A 23498-nucleotide genomic window follows, 5' to 3' on the forward strand; every position below is an offset into this window, starting at 1 on the left:
TTATAAATACACGATTTATATTTCCTGAATATCAATACTGGTTGAAAATATAACAATATTTTTATGGAAACTAATGGATCGTAATTTGTGCACCAGACTAACACTTTGCAGATTGAATTCAGTGGTGCTCAGCCTAAACTGGTAAAATAGCACCATAAGCTGACAACTAGTAAAAACTAGTTAGTGACATCATTCTTACAACAGCGACATCATTCCCAAAATGGCTAGCCTGAATAAATTTGGAAACTCCACACTGAAATGTAGACATTGTCTTTTTCCTGTTTGTTTCTGGAAGCTTCACTTCTGGCACAGCACTTGAGTAAACAGTACAAAATTTCTGTACTTTCTTCAAAGATGGCAGATGATGGCTACCTGTCATGTAACTATAATCAAATGCATGATTGTCAGAAAAAAGATTAAAGTGCTCATAATGTTTGAAATTTAAATTTGCATGTACAACTAACAAGTTTACAAATTTGCCCAGACTTTTAAAATTCCAACATTCATACAATATTCATAAATCTGTGTTTTAATACATGTGCATTCTGAGTGAACAATGAAGGAATTACATTATGCATAAATCAAAATCTCTGCTAATAATAAAAAGAATGTTCACATTTTCAGACAAAATTAAATCTTCTAAATTATAAGGAAGGAACAAAAATGTACGTAGAGTAGAAAATTTATTATCATAATTGCACAATGACATATGCTGAACACAGTTCAAATATAATTTAAACACAAACACTGTAAAATGTAAACACCTAATTCCTGAAGCATACAAAATAAATCGAAACAAACTAAAAGCTACCTACCATGTATACTCACTTATAAGTCGAGTCCAACTGCAAACTGCACAGACTCAAAAATAAACCATTACATAATGTGCCAACAGATATGGGTCTGTGCATTGAACAATCAGCATAGACCCTGATCTGCAGGTGCTACAGCATATCAGGATCTTTGTTTTTGCAGTTTGACTCAACTCAAAAGCAAGTACAATGGGTCCATACTGTGGTAACGATATTGCTCATTATTATATTAAAAGATCTATGTGATGTAATTTTGTATTTTAGTTTAAGCTAAAATGGAATCTTGGCATTATGATATTTTTCATTTGAAAGGCTCATTTCAACTGCCATTTATTTATCAATGGTGACCTGGTTTCCCAGTTTACGTTTTGCTTAATTCATCAGCATGTTTTATTAGTTGCAGGATGACCCCATAGATTTTGCCAAAATCTCTTAATTTTATCTGCAGTTATGAAAAGCAATCTGCATTTAGACTAAACAAAAAAGATATAATTACAAACAGTAAGAAATAACATAGCATTCTCATAGTATTTACTCAGAATTTATCTCTTAGTTTGCAATGTATTCAATTACTAGACAGCAAGAAATAACATAGCATTCTCATAGTATTTCTCAGAATTTATCTCTAAGTTTGCAATATATTCAATTACTAGACAGCAAGAAATAACATAGCATTCTCATAGTATTTCTCAGAATTTATCTCTAAGTTTGCAATGTATTCAATTACTAGACAGCAAGAAATAACAGCATTCTCATAGTATTTCTCAGAATTTATCTCTTAGTTTGCAATGTATTCAATTACTAGATGTATTCTGATGCAGGAATTCAAAATATTTGGTATCATAACACTAAAATTTTAAACCATGAAAAATAGATCCTCACTTTAAAAATATCATTCACTATATCCATAATGATAAGAAAAAAACATAATATAGAAATGCAGTTAATAGTCATTTAATGTAGCAGCAATCAGCTGTACATTCTGATCATCATTTGATTGTGATTCCAAATGTTGACAAAAATAAATCACAAGGCACTGATAATCCTGTCAATCTATGCCAGGGCACAGACAGTCATGTCAATCTAAGCCAGGGCACATACAGTCCTGTCAATCTAAGCCAGGGCACAGACAGTCATGTCAATCTAAGCCAGGGCACAGATAGTCCTGTCAATCTCTGCCAGGGCACAGATAGTCATGTCAATATCAGCCAGGGCACAGTTAGTCATGTCAATATCAGCCAAGGCACAGATAGTCTTGTCAATCTCTGCCAGGGCACAGATAGTCCTGTCAAACTCTGCCAGGGCACAGATAGTCGTGTCAATCTCTGACAGGGCACATATAGTCATGTCAATATCAGCCAGGGCACAGATAGTCCTGACAATCTCTGCCAGGGCACAGATAGTCCTGTCAATCTCTGCCAGGGCACAAATAGTCATGTCAATCTCAGTCAGGGCACAGATAGTCATGTCAATATCAGCCAGGGCACAGATAGTCCTGTCAATCTAAGCCAGGGCACAGATGGTCATGTCAATCTCAGTCAGGGCACAAACAGTCATGTCAATATCAGCCAGGGCACAGATAGTCCTGTCAATCTCAGTCAGGGCACAGATGGTCATGTCAATCTCAGTAAGTGCACAGATGGTCATGTCAATATCAGCCAGGGCACAGATAGTCCTGTCAATCTCTGCCAGGGCACAAATAGTCATGTCAATCTCTGACAGGGCACATATAGTCATGTCAATATCAGCCAGGGCACAGATAGTCCTGACAATCTAAGCCATGGCACATATAGTCCTGTCAATCTCTGCCAGGGCACAAATAGTCATGTCAATCTCAGTAAGTGCACAGATGGTCATGTCAATATCAGCCAGGGCACAAACAGTCATGTCAATATCAGCCAGGGCACAGATAGTCCTGTCAATCTAAGCCAGGGCACAGATAGTCCTGTCAATCTCTGCCAGGGCACAGATGGTCATGTCAATCTCAGTCAGGGCACAGATGGTCATGTCAATCTCAGTAAGTGCACAGATGGTCATGTCAATATCAGCCAGGGCACAGATAGTCCTGTCAATCTCTGCCAGGGCACAAATAGTCATGTCAATCTCTGACAGGGCACATATAGTCATGTCAATATCAGCCAGGGCACAGATAGTCCTGACAATCTAAGCCATGGCACATATAGTCCTGTCAATCTCTGCCAGGGCACAAATAGTCATGTCAATCTCAGTAAGTGCACAGATGGTCATGTCAATATCAGCCAGGGCACAGATAGTCCTGTCAATCTAAGTCAGGGCACAGATGGTCATGTCAATCTCAGTCAGGGCACAGACAGTCATGCCAATATCAGCCAGGGCACAGATAGTCCTGTCAATCTAAACCAGGGCACAGATAGTCCTGTCAATCTAAGCCAGGGCACATATAGTCCTGTCAATCTCTGCCAGGGCACAGATGGTCATGCCAATCTCAGTCAGGGCACAGATGGTCATGTCAATCTCAGTAAGTGCACAGATGGTCATGTCAATATCAGCCAGGGCACAGATAGTCATGTCTATTCATTAACATATAATTTTCTATAGTCAAGATTAGTTTCCTTCAAACAAAATCACATAACTGAATGACATTTTAAGCACTGAAGACAATTTCATGAAAATTGATTACCAATTGTAAAGTCACAACAGTTTCAAATGGTAAATACTGTATGCTTACAACTATCCTGATGTTATATCTACACCAGCACATGGTCGAACAAATTGACAGTCTGAGTCACTCATATCATTGCTTACAATTTATTATACATGTACTATATAATGCTACATGACAGGACACTTCTCTCCCATCTTGTATGACCTAATTAAGAATCAGCACTGATATTTTAATCCAAACTTTGTGTAGAATAATAAATTTGGTACCAGGGTTAGCTCAAGCATTTGACTTTTTATCCCTACACAAAGTTTGATTTACTAGGGGCCATCCATTTAGTATGTATGCAAAAATCTGGCAAAGCTTGAACCCTTCCCCCAATGCACATGCATACTTTTTTACACACACCCCACCTGCATATGTATGCTTGATACCCCCTCCAATTCTATAGAACGGACTATATTTAATCCATGCAGAAACAATCAAGGATTAATAATATTAACGTGTTTAATAAAACAGATAGTCCACCAATGTTGAATGTCTGGCTGCATCAAAGAAATAAGCTGCGTAACTTGAAAATGTTTGTCTAGTGTCCACTAAAATTCAAGCGCAGTCAAACAGGTTACGTATTAGCCAAATTATTACTGAGGTTGCAACCCCCATTTCGTATGTGTACGTACATTATCAGTAGACACCCCCCATACGCAAGTGTTGCATTTGGGTTACCCCCCTCCCCCCTCTATGCATATGTACTAAATGGACAGCCTCCTACAACACCTCTAAGGAATGCCAGACCATATGCCCACACTACCAGCTGACATGTTCATGTCCACTTAATATGCAAATGCAGTGAGGTGAACAGAATGCTGCCCTCTCATTAGTTGACCAAAAATAACATATTATGCCCAATGATAACTGATTTTCAGCTGAATAATCAAGGGCCATAATGCCATCTTCCCTTGTAGTATTATATGGAAAATGTATGATTTATAGGTAAATTGTAAGCAATGATACGAGCCCCTGTGGTCTGCATGTAAGTAACAGTCTGCAATAGCACTTACAGATCAATTAGAACCTTGAATATGCAACAATTTAGTGACATCTGCATGGAGCTGGCAATTAATTAGGTTACTGCTCTTTTGCTTAAGTAGAGCACAGTGTGGTAATTTCAGCACAATGTATTTTGTCCCTGAGAGATAACTTGCAAATACCATAATCACACCTTTGGGTCAAAGTTCATCTTTCACCATCTGAAATGAGAAATTTCAAATCTTTGATACACACCACATGTACTCACAAGTCAACCCCAACTGCACACTGTACAGACCCAGATCTGCCAGCAGATCTGGGTCTATGCAGTTTGTTAGGAGTAATCAGTAGAACAAACAACAAGAACCCTGATCTGCTGGCACACCATGCTACTGCAGATCAGGATCTTTCTTGATGGCAGCTGGACTTGATTTATAAGCAAGCAAAAACAGTAAGAACCTTTGTTTCAAAATGTTGATGGATATTACCACATACAGCAGTGTTTCTCAAACTTTTTTGTCTTGCGGTGCACCAAAAAGATCTAAATGTTTTCACAGCACACCTGAAAAGATTTAACAATTTTTGTGTTGAAGAACTTATTTATTTTTACATATATATTTAATTTTAAATTTAATGTGAAGCATGTGCCTGCTTTTGAGAGCAAATGAGATTGAAGTGATATGTTCAAGGTTTCATAACGCAAGCAATTTTAAATAATTTTCAAAACTTCCACGGCACACCTGCAAATCTCTCGTGGCACACTAGTGTGCTGCGGCACAGTTTGAGAATCACTGACATGCAGTAAAAGTTTGGCCTCAATTTCATGGCAAGTTAATGCTGAAAAATAATCACATGTGCAAATAGTATGTGCTTATGTGTAAAATATTTTGCATTTAACTTCAAAATGTGAATTTTACTTTTCCAGACAGACTCAAGGACAACAATTACACCTGAATTGCCCCCTTTGGATCGACCTGTCATTACAGTATGCACTACAGAACCTTGAATATTGTAACTTGTTTTAGGAAACCAAAGTTAGGAGACTGAGTATTCAGGGCTATAACTCCTCTAAATGATGCTGGAAATCCAACTCTTGCAAGACAATGACATCATATTGATGACATCATAATGTAACTGATGACATCATAATGTAACTGATGACATCATAATGTAAATGATGACATAATGTAACTGATGACATCATAATGTAACTGATGACATAATGTAACTGATGACATCACAATGTAATTGAAGTTATCATAATGTTATATGCATATATTTTACAAAGCATGGTATCTTAATACAAAGGATCAGATGAAAAATAAACCTAAAATAAACTATGGACAGTGTACTGCTTGTAATATTTTGTCAGACTTAGAATAATTATAGATAAATACAAAATAATAATTGTAAGTAACTAAACTTTGCAATATTAGTAAAATGTTCTTTGTACAAACAACCAGAGGACAAAAATATTCATAATTTTCGTGGACTGATGGTGCATGAAACTTAACAATATATCAAAAATTACATATGATGCAGTGATCAAATTTAAAGATCCATCACTTGAAAATTAAAATCACAAATTACCATCTTTATGTTCTTCCAGTGACACTCGCACTGTGACTCGTGGTCATGTGGCTGTTCTACCAACTCCCAGGTGTCATCAGCTGGCTTTGGATTATACAGAAGTTTCTTAGAAAATTCCTAAAACACAAATTACAAACATGGTGAGACACACTTTATCCAATTACTGTGAAATCATAAGTTGATAAAGGTACAAAATAAGTCAATTTTTGAGATACATGCTTTTGTCAGTTTCAAAACTTGTGCCATATACAAGTCCTCAGTCCTATGAAAATTTTATTTTTAACAACATGTCTTGTATGTACATTAATTGCTTCCAACATGATTTTAACCTATCAAACTTTACAATGTACACGTATAATCATGATAAAAACTGATTCTGGCTCTTATACACTGTTCAGTCCAAAAAACCAAGAGACCCAAGTAAGCATGAAACTGCTCACCCACCAACATCAGCCTTATTAATCAAATGCAAATGAATCTGGCCAAGATATCTGGGTTAGTTCAATGCTTTCTTGAGAAATTCTTTTCAGTGCTATTGATTGCAGATGTCATGATAACAACTATTTCAAGGTTTTTCTATTGTTAGTGTCTTCATCCATATCTGATGTCATGACAACAACTATTTCAAGGTTTTTCTATTGTTAGTGTCTTCATACATATCTGGTGTCATGACAACAACTATTTCAAGGTTTTTCTACCATAAGTGTCTTCATCCATATCTGATGGCATGACAACAACTAAAATAAATTGGCTTACAATAGATTTCAGTTTAGCCTGTGGCCTAGTTATGTCAGAAATATTGTTTTTCATTGGCTATTTCACTTGTGCATGTGCAGAATGGTAAAAGTTGGAGTACTTTTTCTCTTCTTTGCTTCTTGGACACATTATTTTCATGATGTCTTTTTACTCCAAATCCCCATCTTAACCCACTTTTTGCAGAGGTTCTCCTTTCTGTGTGCAGTTCATATCTGCCTCAGATCTGAGGCTAAAAATTATAAAATCCAGACATAAAATCAGATTACGGGTGCAAGTAATCGGGTCTCAAAAAATATGTTTTCCCCCCGTATTCTGTAATGTGACCAGAAAGTCCAGATTATCTGGTCCCATTGCAGAGCGACATCTGTCTACTTTTCTGTAATACACCCACTTTAATATATAAATGACCTTGATGCAACAGAGCTTGGAAGTAGGGTACTACCTTCTGATGTTTAAATGAGGTGCCAGGGGTTATTGAGTTAAGCTCAGACACTTTCTGTCAAATTGGGTCAAATTTTGAGTTGAGGAAGGTTGTTCTATTTTTGGTAATAGCAGCCACGTTGGCATCATTTGTACAAATTTAAAGGCCTTCATAACAGGATGCTTTTTCTCATTTTTTATCAAATTCTGTTGGCTGGTTTTTGAGAAGTGGTTTAAATAATGGTGGCTATTATCTGATGACAAACAGACATCATTTGTATCAGTTTGAAAGCCCTTAATGACAAGGTACTCTCTTTCAAATTTGGTCAAATTCTGTTGAGCAGTTTCTGAGAAGTTATTTAATTTTCTTTTTATTTTTAGTAATTGTGGCTATGTTTGATGGTGAAATGGCATCATTTGTAATTTAATAAATGCTTTTCTGTGGAGCAGTTTTGATCTTCTTTAAAAAATTTCTCTTTTGTATAAACTTGAAAACCGTCTATGCAAGGATGATTTCTGCCAAGTCTGGTCATATTCTGTTGTTCATGTTTTTGTTTTTTAGAAGAAGTCTTAACGAATTTTCTTTTTTTTTATTAGGAGTCGTCATACTGGACAACAGATCAAAATCCACTTTAAAAATTTGAAAGACCTGGATGCATTAATGCTTTCTGTAAACTCCTGTGCAAATTAATCAGCTTTTATGAGAAAGTTGTACATAATAACTGTGAATAGACAATGCACAATAGATGGTAAACAAGAAAGGACCATACCGTAAGCTCACTTGGCCTAATGACCAGCTGAACTAATGACACAATTGGCTTATTAAAGCAGCATAAAATTCAAACAGTTAAACTTATAATATATAAAGTAGGTCCTAACTTAATTTAATTATTTGAGGGAGGTAAATTTTCATGTTTAGTGAAGAAACAGGAAAACACAGGTCTTCAGTCAATGCCAAGACCAATAACTGCTGCTTGATTTCACCATTACAAAAACAGGTCTTGACTCCTTACCTGGTCACAAATAAATTCCTGCCATATAATATCTTACAGTTCTGCACTAAAAGGCATTGTATACAATATTTGCATTGATACGTTAAAGCTGAAATACAATTCACAGTATTTTTATGTTGTAGAAAATAGTATTTTAGGAACACATTTTGTTCTTAAACATTAAGACTCATGGAATTGACATTTGACCACAAAATCTTTGCAGTTCATTATAAACAGTGAAGCCTGATCTTTATGCATACCTAAAGCCTTGTAACTGCCATACAATCATAGACATATTTTAATTAGCACTGCACAGTGAAATCAAATTTCTAAAATGCCAAAAATGATAATATTAAAACAAATTCTATACAATATTTCTCCCATGCTAAGAGCAGGGCACCAGGCTTTTCATCAAAGATTTCCTTAGTAAACATTTCACGGAATTTTGAAGCAAGAATCCCTCAAAGGAAATGATGTTCTATGAGCTGAAAGAATTTCCAGGAGTCCACAATAAGTCTGTTTCGTCTCTATGCTGATTCATTTTAATTGCTGAGTATTAAACTATATCTGATTTTCTTTGGAAACTCCAAAATAGCAAATTTAGGAATGAAGCATTAACATGTTCATATGATACCTGTAAGCACAATACAAAATTCTTTTCAGTGGTATTTGATCTATTTATATTGACAGAAGATCAGTGGCCTTATCCAGGCAGTGACCTTAAGATATAAAGTACCCACAGCTTTTTAAAATTTGGCTAAATCTGTAATCAAAATGTATGGGGAAAGAAAAGTAATGGTAAAATCTAGGCATTCTTCAAACTCAGTCTAATAAAAATTTGTTCATATTTGTTTTTGTTATCATGCTCACAAGCCAGTACAGCTTAAACCTCAGTCAAGACCTCACAAGCTAGTACAGTTAAAAACCTGTCAAGACCTCACAAGCCAGTACAGCTGAAAACCTCAGTCAAGACCTCACAAGCTAGTAGACCTAAAAGCTTCAGATAATACCTCACAAGCCAGTACAGCTAAAAACCTCAGTCAAAACCTTTGACCTTGAACTCAGTGTCAGAGCTGACTACTGTTCACTGGAATGCATCTATATACAAGGTCTGGTCAAAATTCATTAGCTGCTGTTTTGGGTTTAATGCCATTTCTCTGTGCAAGATAGGCTATACATGGCAGCCAATATAACTGGTGGAGGAATAAACTGGGAAAAACCTGGTAAGAACCGCTGAAACATGGGAAACTACTGGCAAGTTTTAAATGGCCCTAGAATGAGCTCTCCCAGTATGAAATTGATAGGAAGATAATTTATCTTCTCAAACATTGCAAGTATAAAAATATTTGTTCGGTCTTTAATTCATTGACAGATGAGGCAAAAAAGTACCCCATTGCTGAAATTTGACCTGGTACTCTCCATTTTTGTATTGTAGTCACATGCCTTCCCAAATCTTGCAGCCTACATGTCCATGACATCCGGGGTTTAATGGTCACACGATTACCAAAATCTTGCAGCCTACATGTCTATGACATCCAGGGTTTAATAGTCACATGACTACCCAAATCTTGCAGCCTAAATGTCCATGACATCTGGGGTCAAATAGTCACATGACTACCCAAATCTTGCAGCCTACATGTCCATGACATCTGGGGTTTAATAGTCAGATGACTACCCAAATCTTGCAGCCTACATGTCCATGACATCTGGGGTCTAATAGTCACATGACACCAACAAAAAAATCTTGCCATTACTGTTGTACAGAAGATTTTAGAATATTAAATGAAAGTCATGTAATGTTTGTAAAAAATATGGACATACAATTTTAAACAGATTTATTCCAAACAATGGCCAGAAACATATTGCTGTTGCAAAAACCTTTAAAAAAATCTTATTCATCATGCAGCAATCACATGAAGGTGTTTTTTGTTGGAATCAAGTGACTACCACGATATCAAGTGATATTTGAATGATGAATTTTTTTTCTGGTTTTTGTGACAACAACTCAGCACTGTTTAAATTTAGGACCAACAAGACACTATAAGAAGTCTTCTGGAGAAACCCCATGATATCCCTTTCCACTGTGGAGAAGTAAATATTAAAAAATTTTCAAGATGCCTGTCATTGGGCCATAATGGATATCACACACTATTTCCATTTTGAGACCAACAAGACACCATAAGAAGTCATCTAGTGAAAGCATATTGTCAGTATAACTAGCCATCTAGAAGAAACAGTGATAGCACAGGACTTTTGTTAGTGTAATATTTTATGGAGTTCCGAGGACCCCCAACATTTGAATTTTATTAGGTCCTTATATGATGTTAAAAGGTCCCGCTTCCATATTTCTAGAGTAATGTGTGTGTGTGTGTGTGTGTTTGAAAAAGACTGAATCAAGTACATGTACAACACATTAGAGTAAATTGGTTTAATTCAGACTGTAACAAAAGCAAACCTGGCAGCAATGCAATAAAGAAGCTCTCTTCATAATCATGCTTGCAGTAACTGAGTTCACATTCTCATTTGCTTGCAGGTGTTTACATGCATGCAAGCCTGTGTGATAAGTTTATCCTGGTCAAAGTCAGTGTACCTGCTTTCAGCCATGATGAACGATTTGTTTTCAACATAGTGTCCTTTGAAGGAGCTCCTGAGTGGTTTGTGAACTGTATTCTGGGAAGATAACCCCCTTTAACATGGCACAAAGGAGAGTGGAATTGTGACCCAGATTTCAGCAAAAGTGCAAAACTCTGGAAACAGCTCTTTGGTATGCTGGATTGTGTCTTGTAACGACATGTTCCTGTGATCTGATAGCATGACCTTGAACTGATGAAAGGATTGCCGGGCAGTTGGAGCATTAATTTGGTCATATCTAGAAAAAAGTCTTTTCAGGGCCATCTGATGATATCTTGTGCTGCAGGTATGCAGTTGGGGTCAAAATTCACTAGCTATATCTTTTACAACCTGCATGTCCTCAACACTAAACAGCCTTTGAATGCGAGTTTTGATGCTTCTCCCAAACACACTTGTAACTGTTACCACTTATGCCATCTTTATCCCTTGAAACTCTCCTGAGGCTTCTGTTTGTTGGAAGTCTTGCAGTGTGACCTCTGTGTTGTTTAGCATGTCATCCAAAGTTGTTGGAAGTCTTGCAGTGTGACCTCTGGGTTGTTTAGCATGTCATCCAAAGTTGTTGGAAGTCTTGCAGTGTGACCTCTGGGTTGTTTAGAGTGTCATCCAAAGCTGACAGTGTTGCACTTAACATATGTTGTATCTGGTGGATGTCAGTGCTGTCTTTCTGGAACACCTTACTGTCAGCACAAGTAACACATCATTCAAGAAGCTGAGTGTGGAAATGAATTTGTAATTCTTCACAATCTTGAGGATGCCCCTTTGCTTTGCTGCTCCATCACTTGTAATGCTTCATTTTCCAGTACAAGACAAAGACATCCCCAAGCAGAGTGGAGGGATTCCACACTCTCATGCAGTGAGAGCAATTGAACATTTGTAAGTTTCTTAAAATGTTTGACCTTGGCACTCATCAGCTGTGTCAGTTCTCTAACCTTGTTGTAGTAACTGACAGAGTAGTGGAAAAAGTAATATATGTTTACAAGTGTAATGTTTGTAAGTATGGGACTTCCTTAGCTGCCCAGAAACAGACAAGAACCATTTTGTGTGCCACACACCAGATTCCAGCTGCTTTTGCATTCTCCAGTTGCAGTTGGACAACACCAGTCTTAAACCCTAATATAACATGGGCTCCATCAGTGTTAATCCCTGAAACTTGGGCAATAGGTATCTGCACCTCATTACAGCATGCATGATGGTCTGCCTTCTCATCCTTTACCTCCAAATTTGCACCAAATTCCATTATGCCTCTATTAATCTGAATATTTTTCCAGTAGATAGCCTGCTTTTTTTAACAACAATGTCCAGAGACTCGTCTATCATTAGGCTTTTGTATGTCTGTTCTTGACATAAAGCAGCTAGTGACTTCTGTATCTCAGCAGTCATGCCATGACCTAAGTATGGGGTTTACATGGAATTTTTAGACCCTGAGCTTGTGCCTAGGACAAGTGCCTGCAATAATTATATTATGAAGACACAAGGTGCTGCTTGTCGGAGAAACCTTGATCTTTTCCTTATGCTGAAAATTTACTTGAGCCAGCAATGTTTAATTATCTGACAGGACTCTTAGGATGGGGTTTTATTGCATCATGTTTATATTTTTGCATCAGAGATGCATATTTGTGCATTATCAGAAGCCCTGTAACAAGATTTTCAAGATAGCTATTGTGCTAGCCATACTAGATGTCTGAGCAGCGACACTTTAGACCAACTAGAGATAAGAAGTCTTTTGGCAAAACACCAAAAAATTTTGGGAAGAATGTTGATAAGACCATCTGATCAGAAGGAATAACAATAAGATTCAAAAGACAGTCACTGTAGAAGACATGCTGGATGTATTAGCTGCATTTAGGACCAACTAGACATCAGTAGATGTCTTTTAAGGAATACCCCATGTCAATATATGACCATATATAGAAGAATACCCCATGTCAATATATGACCATAAATAGAGGAATACCCCATGTCAATATATGACCATAAATAGAGGAATACCCATGTCAATATATGACCATATATAGAGGAATACCCCATGTCAATATATGACCATATATAGAGGAATACCCCATGTCAATATATGACCATATATAGAGGAATACCTCATGTCAATATATGACCATATATAGAGGAATACCCCATGTCAATATATGACCATATATAGACGAAAACCCAATGTCAATATATGACCATATATATAGAAGGAATAGAGACAACAAGATTTACAAGATGTCTGAGTGGAACCATTTTAATTTATGACCAATTGGACCATGGGATGAATGTGTGCATGGTTTTATGGCAATCCTCAAATGGATACAGTAGGAAGAGTACAAATAACAAACTTGTGCTAATGGATGAATGATTGACCATTCTGTAAACTCTTCCATCAATGACAATTAGAGCTAAAAATCTTTGCGATGACCCTAGAATTCACAAAACGTTCATAAGGACATAATTTGGATTTACAACAGCTGAAGTGATATACATTGGATGTATTCAGCATAATTTAGTACCAATTTAAACAAGATATAAAAAATGAATGAGAAAAATTCTGCTTTATGAAGCTAAAACCAATGTACAAGAACTAGAGGTAATTTATTGTGTAGTAAATACAATCTTATCTACTGTTGATGCTAATTTCACTGCTCAGTTTGCATAATAGTAGGCATTTCCAGATGATGATGATGACGATGCATGCATGTCCAGGGCAAATCAACCCCTACTACAATATGGAAAAAAACTTTTTTTTCATATTGGCACTTATTAACTGGCCACATAATTTTTCCGTACTGTGCACATGCAGATCTGAAATTATTTAGCCTTGGATTATAGATGCTTTTAATTTATAGATGCTTCCAATTCCGTTTCAGATTCCACAATATTTTCACATGACTTTAAACTCTGTTTTGGTTCACAAAGACTGAATGCTACTTGGATAATTATGGCTTAATTGCACAAGAGTGTTGAAATACATATTTTGTACATGTTCTTTCCTGACACAATTGTTTTATCTATATTTACACCACCATCTTAGAAAGGATAATCAGGACAAGTTAGTAACTAAACTGACAATATTTGCTTGACATTCAGGAAAATATTTACAGTATCTGTAACATGAACTCAGAGAATGTACTTTACCAAATGAAGCTGTTATCTGCATCAAGCGAAAAACAGCTGAACTCACATAAATATTTAAGTGATTTTGTGATATCATCACTTTCACCCGTACATTTAGTATTATTAAACTCATCAGACAACCAGCAATCATAAGTATATATTTTTTTATACCAAAAGACTCAGAATATATGTTGTTGTCGGGTTTAATGCCATTTTTCAGCCAGGATAGGCTATACATGGTGGCCAGTATAAATGGTGGAGGAAGAACCCGGGGTAACCCCAGAAAGAACCACAGACCCACAAGAAGCTACCGGCAAGTTTTCCCACATACCAACATAGGCTGAACCCGCGACTCGAACCCACACAGACAGAGGTGAGATGGCAGTGATCCGTAATGGTGAGCACTTTAAACCAATGCTCAGAATATACAGCAGTATGTAATTCACAGAGTCTGAATAGAAAGAGTAGGAACAGGTAATGGTAAACATGTCTATTTTTTTATCTCAATTTTTGAAAAAATGTGTCACATGTATATGTATATTTAATACATAAGTGCTATAAACAGTGTAAAGACTCTATCATGAATTGACATATGCATATTTCATTATGTGGGAACATGCTAAGTATATAATTTTAAAGTGACTGGGGGAAATTAAAAAAATTACAGCATTTTTCACTTTTCTTTATTTGAATAACTGAATAAATAGTCTATGCAATCAGGTTACTAATTCATTTTCTTTTATTAATCTACTTATTTATCAATACTAATACTTGGATATGATTTCCTTCTCAGTCATGGGCATTAAAGTCACTGTATCATTAATATTATCAAGGAAACCTTGCATGGAAATTTACCACTCATCTCTCATAATACACTGATATCAATGTCTTTCAGTGTCAAAATCTTTGAATATTAAATGGCATTGTTAACAAGAGAATTCTGCACTGACTACTGTAGCTTAGTCAGCAGGTAAGTTCCCTGATACGTTTTTGACATCCACTATTACATAATTATAGTGCTGCAACTTTCAGATTGAGGCCGTACAACTTAATCCGTCCACTACAATCCATGATGTGGACAATCCTGATGACCACCATATCCAGTCCATGACAAAAAACATTGAAGACACATGAACTTACAATACAGAATCTTGAGTTTAAAAAATCTGTGATGATGCAGTGTACAGTTAAAAAGATTTCCAAGATGGCTACCATTGTTGCCATCACCATTTTCATTTAAAGCATATACTAAAATAATTCTTTTAGTGAAACCACATTTCACTATGGACGTCCATTTAGGAAAAGTTGCCTTTACAAGATTTTCAACATGGCCACAGTTATGCCCCTTGCCAATCAGGGAAATTACGAACAAGAGGGTTAATAAAATTTGTGATTCTGTTGAAAAGGCAACCATAATTGTTAGCCTGCATTTTAATTCCTTGCACCAGCTTGGCAAATAAATACAAATGTGGCAGAAATCTAATTAAACAACAATTAACACAGTACATCATGAAGAAAACACAATGAAGTAAAATGAAGTGTTCTGGGTGATGGTGCAATGCTGACCATATGACAAGAATTACTGGGAAAGAATTACTGGGAAAGACTGGGATGGACTAAAACAAACAGTTATGAGCAATAGCACTTTATATGCCAGAAATTGATCTTGCATCATAAATTGTCAGAAAAGACTTGATAGGACTGAAATGGCTTCAACTTTGTCCAATTTTGGGGAAGGTTTATTTTTCTTGGAAAATTCCTGATATTTTATTTTTATGGCTGATGATTTGTGAACAGGATCAGCAATTCGGGGCATTCATGCCAAAATAAGGATGATGGGCCATCATGCCGACCATACTGGATATCATTTATGACAAATCAGACATGATACAAAGTCTTGTAGTTAAACATTCCATATTACTACAGCCAGTTGTTTAGGACAGGTAGCAATAATAGGATTTGTTGGCAATGTTGAAAATCAGATTAACACCATTTTAATCTGGTAAGGACAAGACATCACAAGTCTTTCAGCATGAACTCAGGAGCACTAACAAGACTGTTTTTTTTCTTCTTGCAGAATGCCACCAATTTTTAATATCAACTAGACCACATAAGAACACTTTTAGTGAAAACCCCATTCCAATACGACCACCCATTCAAGAGGAGTAGTGACAAATTATTTTTAGATGGCTGCCAGTGGTGGCTATATTAGATTTTTGAGGAACACCACTTTCAATCAGTACCAACTAGAGGACACAAAAAGTCATTTTAGTGAAACCACCATGACCAGCCATTCAGGATTAGTGATATGAATTTCAAGATGGTTACCCCAGTGGTTATACTGAATGTTTAATGGTAACCATTTGCATTTAGGATCAACCAGACATCATAAGAAGTCTTGTAGTTAAAATCCCATGTCCATCCAAAAGTCTATTCCAGGCTGGGCAGAAATAAAAAGATTTTGAAGATGGCAACTCTAAAATAATCACACATAAAAAACATCCCACTATCAATGATAATATAATCACACATAAAAAACAACCCACTATCAATAATAATATAATCACACATAAAAAACAACCCACTATCAATGATAATATAATCACACATAAAAAACAACCCACTATCAATGATAATATAATCACACATAAAAAACAACCCACTATCAATGATAAAATCATTACACATAAAAAAAACAACCCACTATCAATGATAATATAATCACACATAAAAAACAACCCACTATCAATGATAAAATCATTACACATAAAAAACAACCCACTATCAATGATAATATAATCACACATAAAAAACAACCCACTATCAATGATAATATAATCACATGTAAAAAACAACCCACTATCAATGATAATATAATCACACATAAAAAACAACCCACTGTCAATGAGATCTATACTATAACTGTATAATTACACATCAAAACTACCCACTGTCAATGAGATCTATACCATATCTGTATAAGTACACTTCAAAAACACCCACTATCAATGAGATCTATACCATATAAGGGCAATTCTACATCAAAAATACCCCACTATCAATGAAATCTATACCATAACTGTATAATTCTACATCAAAAACATCCCACTATCAATGAGATCTATACCATATCTGTATAATTACACATCAAAAGCACCCACTATCAATGAGATATATACCATATAAGGGCAATTTGACATCAAAAACACCCCCTTATCAATGAGACCTATACCATATAAGGGCAATTCTACATCAAGAACACCCCCTTATCAATGAGATATATACCATATAAGGGCAATTTGACATCAAAAACACCCCCTTATCAATGAGATATATGCCATAAATGTATAATTACACATCAAAACAACCCACTATCAATGAGATCTATACCATAACTGTGCAATTCTTGATAAAAAACACCTCACTGTGAAAGAGATCTATACAGTAACTGTATAATTACACACCAAAAACACCACACTATCAATGAGATCTATACCATAACTGTGCAATTCTTGATCAAAAACACCCCACTATCAATGAGATCTATACCATAACTGTATAATTAAACACCAAAAACATCCCACTATCAATGATAATATAATTACATATAAAAAAACTACCCACTGTCAATGAGATCTATACCATAGTTATGCAATTCTACATCAAAACCACCCCCACTATCAATGAGATATATACAACTACTCACTGTCAATGAGATCTATACCATAGCTGTATAATTACACACCAAAAACACCCCACTATCAATTATAATATAAGTACATATCAAAAACTACCCAATGTCAATGAGATCTATACCATAACTGTATAATTACACACCAAAAACAACCCACTATCAATGATAATATAATTACATATCAAAAACATCCCACTGTCAATGAGCTCTATACCATAGTTGTGCAATTCCACTGCAAAAACACCCCACTATCAGTGAGATATATATACTATAACTGTATAATTACACATCAGAAACACCACACTATCAATTCATTAAGTTTAAGTTTGAACTTCTGACCATCCATACTGTATAAAAAACAATTTTAAAACTTATGACCATTCATACATTGTGTAAACTATTTTAATACTTAATGACCATTCATACAGTAACCAATTTTGAAACTTATGACCATTCATACAGTGTGTAACCAATTTTAAAACTTATGACCATTCATACAGTGTGTAAACTATTTTAAAACTTATGACCATTCATACAGTGTGTAACCAATTCTGAAACTTATGACCATTCATACAGTGTGAAACCAATTTTAAAACTTATGACCATTCATACAGTGTGTAAACTATTTTAAAACTTATGACCATCCATACAGTGTGTAAACTATTTTAAAACTTATGACCATTCATACAGTGTGTAACCAATTCTGAAACTTATGACCATCCATACAGTGTGTAACCAATTTTAAAACTTATGACCATCCATACAGTGTGTAACCAATTTTAAAACTTATGACCATCCATACAGTGAGTAAACTATTTTAAAACTGATGACCATTCATACAGTGTTACCAATTTTGAAACTTCTGACCATTCATACAGTGTGTAACCAATTTTAAAACTTATGACCATTCATACAGTGTGTAAACTATTTTAAAACTTATGACCATCCATACAGTGTGTAAACTATTTTAAAACTTATGACCATTCATACAGTGTGTAACCAATTCTGAAACTTATGACCATCCATACAGTGTGTAACCAATTTTAATACTTATGACCATTCATACAGTGTAAACTATTTTAAAACTTATGACCATTCATACAGTGTATAAACTATTTTAATACTTCTGACCATTCATAGTGTGTAACTAATGTTATAACTTCTGACCATTCATACAGTGTGTAACCAATTATAAAACTTCTGACCATTCATACAGTATGTAACCATTTTTGAAACTTCTGACCATTCATACAATGTAACCAATTTTAAAACTTATGACCATTCATACAGTGTGTAACTAATGTTATAACTTATGACCATTCATACAGTGTGTAAACAATTATAAAACTTATGACCATTCATAGTGTGTAAACTATTTTAATACTTATGACCATTCATACAGAGTGTAAACTATTTTAATGCTTCTGACCATTCATACAGTGTGTAAACTATTTTAAAACTTATGACCATTCATAGTGTGTAAACTATTTTAATACTTATGACCATTCATACAGTGTGTAAACTATTTTAAAACTTATGACCATTCATACAGTGTGTAAACTATTTTAATACTTCTGACTATTCATACAGTGTGTAAACTATTTTAAAACTTATGACCATCCATACAGTGTGTAAACTATTTTAATACTTCTGACTATTCATACAGTGTGTAAACTATTTTAAAACATATGACCATTCATAGTGTGTAAACTATTTTAATACTTATGACCATCCATACAGTGTGTAACCAATTTTAATACTTATGACCATTCATACAGTGTGTAAACTATTTTAATACTTCTGACTATTCATACAGTGTGTAAACTATTTTAAAACTTATGACCATCCATACAGTGTGTAAACTATTTTAATACTTCTGACTATTCATACAGTGTGTAAACTATTTTAAAACTTATGACCATCCATACAGTGTGTAACCAATTTTAATACTTATGACCATTCATACAGTGTGTAAACTATTTTAAAACTTATGACCATTCATACAGTGTGAAACCAATTTTAAAACTTATGACCATTCATACAGTGTGTAAACTATTTTAAAACTTATGACCATCCATACAGTGTGAAACAAATTTTAATACTTATGACCATTCATACAGTGTGAAACCAATTTTAATACTTATGACCATTCATACAGTGTGAAACCAATTTTAAAATTTATGACCAATGATACAGTGTGCAAACTATTTTAAAACTTAAAACGATTCAAACATTTTGTATTCAATTGTATAGCTTATGACTATTCATACAATCAATTTTAAATCTTCACAACTTCTATAAAATATGAAGCTCGATTCTAAAATAACCTTGATTCTAAAATAACCTTGATTCTAAAATAACCTTGATTATTACAATGTGCTGACAGATCAGGGTTTATGCTGTTAATTTACACACAATTTAAACTTAATAGACACAACCCAGTAGGGTCTGCATGCTACTCAGGTAAATATGGTCTGATCAATGATTCAGAAAAAAAAGATATAAAGATAAAAGTAAGGATCCAATTATGTTAACAAAATTGTGAAATCTACAGTATGGAGAAAATGTTTTCATCAAAACAACACTATCTAAATTCTCATTAAAAAGGAGCAAAACTGACTCAATTCAAAAGTGGGCATTGACCCAAGTATAACACAAAGACCTCCTGTCTGAGTTTTGAAATGGTCTCAGTTGAATGTTGACAAAAGTTTGGGCTACACCTAGCCATTGTATTGATCAATGAATGGAATTACCATACATACTAACCTGCAAGTCCAACTGCAAACAAAACAGACCCTGATCTGCTGTCACATAATGTGCCAACAAATCATTATAAGTCAATGTTGTTTGTTCTACTGATCACTCCTAGCAAACTGCATAGACCCAGATCTGCTGGTGCATTATGCAATAGCAGATTTCAATGTAAGCATTCTGTAGTTGGACTGAGCTTCTAAGTGAGTATATATGGTTCAATTCATATACACCATCTATTCTATTAGATATTTTAACAGAGAAATTAAGCATGAAATGTTCCTCTTAACACCTAACACACTGATCAAGGACACTGATAAACTACCACAACTTTACTTTACATGGGTGTGTCAGGAAAAAGAGTTGTTACAAGGAAAATCATCTTACTGGCACACAGAAAGGAATGCAACAAAATTTGAGTGGTCACATTTCAACTTTTTTATAAATCAATCCCCTGAACTGGACATAAATATTACTCTGTATCATATTTAAATCCTAGTAACTATTGTAATTAATGTCCAAGTCCAGATGCATACACTGTGTGTGTGTGTGTGTGTGTGTATATGTGTGTGTCTGTCTGTGTGTGTGTGTCTGTGTCTGTGTGTGTGTGTGTGTGTTATGTTCCTGGTAGATCCGGGTTTGTGCAGTTTGTGAGGAGTAGTCAGTAAAACAAACAACATAGACCCTAGTCTGCAGGCACATTATGCTATGGCAGATAAGGATCTTTGTTGTTTGCAGTTTGATTCAATTTATAAACAAGTACATATGGTATTTGTTATTGTAAATTGTTTCACATTGCTTATCAATAATTGCTGCTTATCAATAATTGCATTTAGAAGTATTACTTTCACAAAAGCTGTTGCAGGCATTACCTTCATGTGATATGTATGATGAAGTGACACATCGGTTGAACAGAGAACATGCTAACGTTGAGATCAGAGTAGTGAAATTTGTAAAATGTTATGAAATTTACAGTAATCATGTGGAGATTGAAAAGGCTAATGCTACATTTTACAGTCAATATGATCAATTAAAAAAAGATTAAAATAAATGATGATAAAGACTGAAAAGAATTACCAAAATAGCATGCATTCAGATGCAAAAGCCCCAACTCAGCATATTTTCAAACTTTCATATTATAAAAACCACATTGAAAAACGATATTCAACAAATCCTTATTTTAGTTAAAATTGTATCAATAACTCTTTGAAATAAACTGCATTTTCTTTAAATATAACCCACTCCCTTAAATAAAATTCCTGATCTCCAGCAGGACACCATCCATGCCTTTATATATAACCCCATATCTCCTAACATAATACATTACTTCAGCATCTTCTACTTGGTATTTGCTATTCTTATTTCTGCTTCATAAATCTATGAAACAAAGTTTAAATAATCATATGTTTGCAGTTCAAATTTATGTATGTAATGAAAAAAGATGATATATTTTTCAATATTCCTATTCTCAGTTTTATCTGCCTCTCCATCACCATCGCTCATTTTCCATCCAATGACTGCCTAATTATGTCTAAATCATTTTTTTTTTTAATTTTGAGGGATTTGTGAAGATTTGATTGCTTGTAACATGGTTCCCATGCTTTTCTAAATATAAATTTCCAGGTCTTTTCCAGGTTTCTTCTAGGATGAAATTCATTTTTTCAAGGTTAACATATGACCATTACTAAATGGAATTATAGAACATTTTGGATTATAAAACATGCATTTTCCAAATCTGAAGATGTTTCTCATTCAAGACTCAACAAAACATATATGTCAGAAAAGATGATCATGTACAAAATGAGTCACATGAAACAAATCTGACTATATTCCTATAAATTGGCATTTAAAGCCATTTCAATGTACAGAATACAAATTTTAAATTTGCTGACCTGCATTATGTTGCTACGTGGAAACAACATAATGAACATAAATTACTGTGTTTCCTTTCAAACCTTTAACTCTAAAGAATTCTAGAGCAATATGTGTGCGAGTTATACAAAGTAAACATTTCCTATCACAGTATGAAGAAATAAAAAATAAATGCAAAGTATTAGAATCTTATCTTTTAACGAAAGAAGTTTAACCCTGAATTTATGTGTACCAATCAAATCTCAAACAAGATTCTTCAACCAGCCTAAACTCCTTAAAACTATCTGGTTAAAAATTCCATCATTTAAAGACATTTACAAAAGGGTTGCTTTAAATTTTGACAAAAGACCTTAAAAACTATAATATTGGTGTATAAACAAGGACTGAATTTTCTAAAAGATCGACTTGTCTTCTTGTAGTTTAATAAACTTTGTCCCAAAACCTTTATTGATACATGGGCTCTTATTGTTTCTTAATATATAATAAAAAGGGACGACAATTTCCTATTTCTCATTAGTTCTTTTTAAGATCTGAAACCAATGCTTGAAGCTACATGTCACTGGGTAATAGTTTCACACCAAAATTCAGCTAGAGATTCAAAATTTTTCTAATCTGACTTTCCTCCAAATATTCCAACCCCATTTATCACATTTGGACATTTAGGATGGAGTGTGGGTTCTGAGCAATTACATACACAAAATCTGGAATCTGCCACCACCGTAAGATAGCCTACCAGCAGGTCAAGCAAATTTAAACTGTTATATTGACTTGTACCTGCATGAAATCGATAGGAAAATTGTTTATTTTCTCAAAAATGGCAAGTATTATAATCATTATGTCTTTAATCCACTGACAGCCTAGACAAAACTCAGCACAGATGAAACCTGACCCTGTACTCACCATTTGCGTTAATAGTCACATGACTCTGCAACTCTCAAACAAAGACATTAGAAGTCCAATAGTCACATGATATAAAAAACAAACTCCTTTTCAATGTTGTTGTACAAAATTTCAATTATATTAAATGAAAGTCTGACACCTTTTGTAAAACCAGAAAGAACATATAATTCTCAATGTTTTTATTTCGAGAACAACTACAAGAAACTTGGCCAGTCTGATTAAATCAAGCAGAGTAGTCTGGTTCCCTAATTCGTATGCTGCCTGAGTAAGGAAGCACATGTCAAGGTGATAGTCACGTGATA

General features: G+C 34.7%; 1 protein-coding gene across 1 annotated transcript in view; it reads right to left on the minus strand.

The window, feature by feature from the left end:
• Nucleotides 1-670: 670 nt before the first annotated feature.
• Nucleotides 671-23498, minus strand: part of LOC149787347 (protein O-glucosyltransferase 2-like) — a 67310-nt gene continuing 44482 nt past the window's right edge. Inside the window, exons 9-10 of the mRNA XM_089977899.1 lie at nucleotides 6073-6189; nucleotides 671-4703 (exon numbers count right to left, since the gene is read on the minus strand). Of these exons, the coding sequence (XP_089834025.1) occupies nucleotides 4683-4703; nucleotides 6073-6189 (138 nt within the window). The 3' untranslated portion in view covers nucleotides 671-4682. The remainder of the gene's footprint in view (nucleotides 4704-6072; nucleotides 6190-23498) is intronic.

Source organism: Sinohyriopsis cumingii, chromosome 12 (genome assembly GCF_028554795.1).
Source record: "Sinohyriopsis cumingii isolate HCF-2022 chromosome 12, ASM2855479v2, whole genome shotgun sequence".
In the NCBI taxonomy this organism is placed as follows: domain Eukaryota; kingdom Metazoa; phylum Mollusca; class Bivalvia; order Unionida; family Unionidae; genus Sinohyriopsis; species Sinohyriopsis cumingii.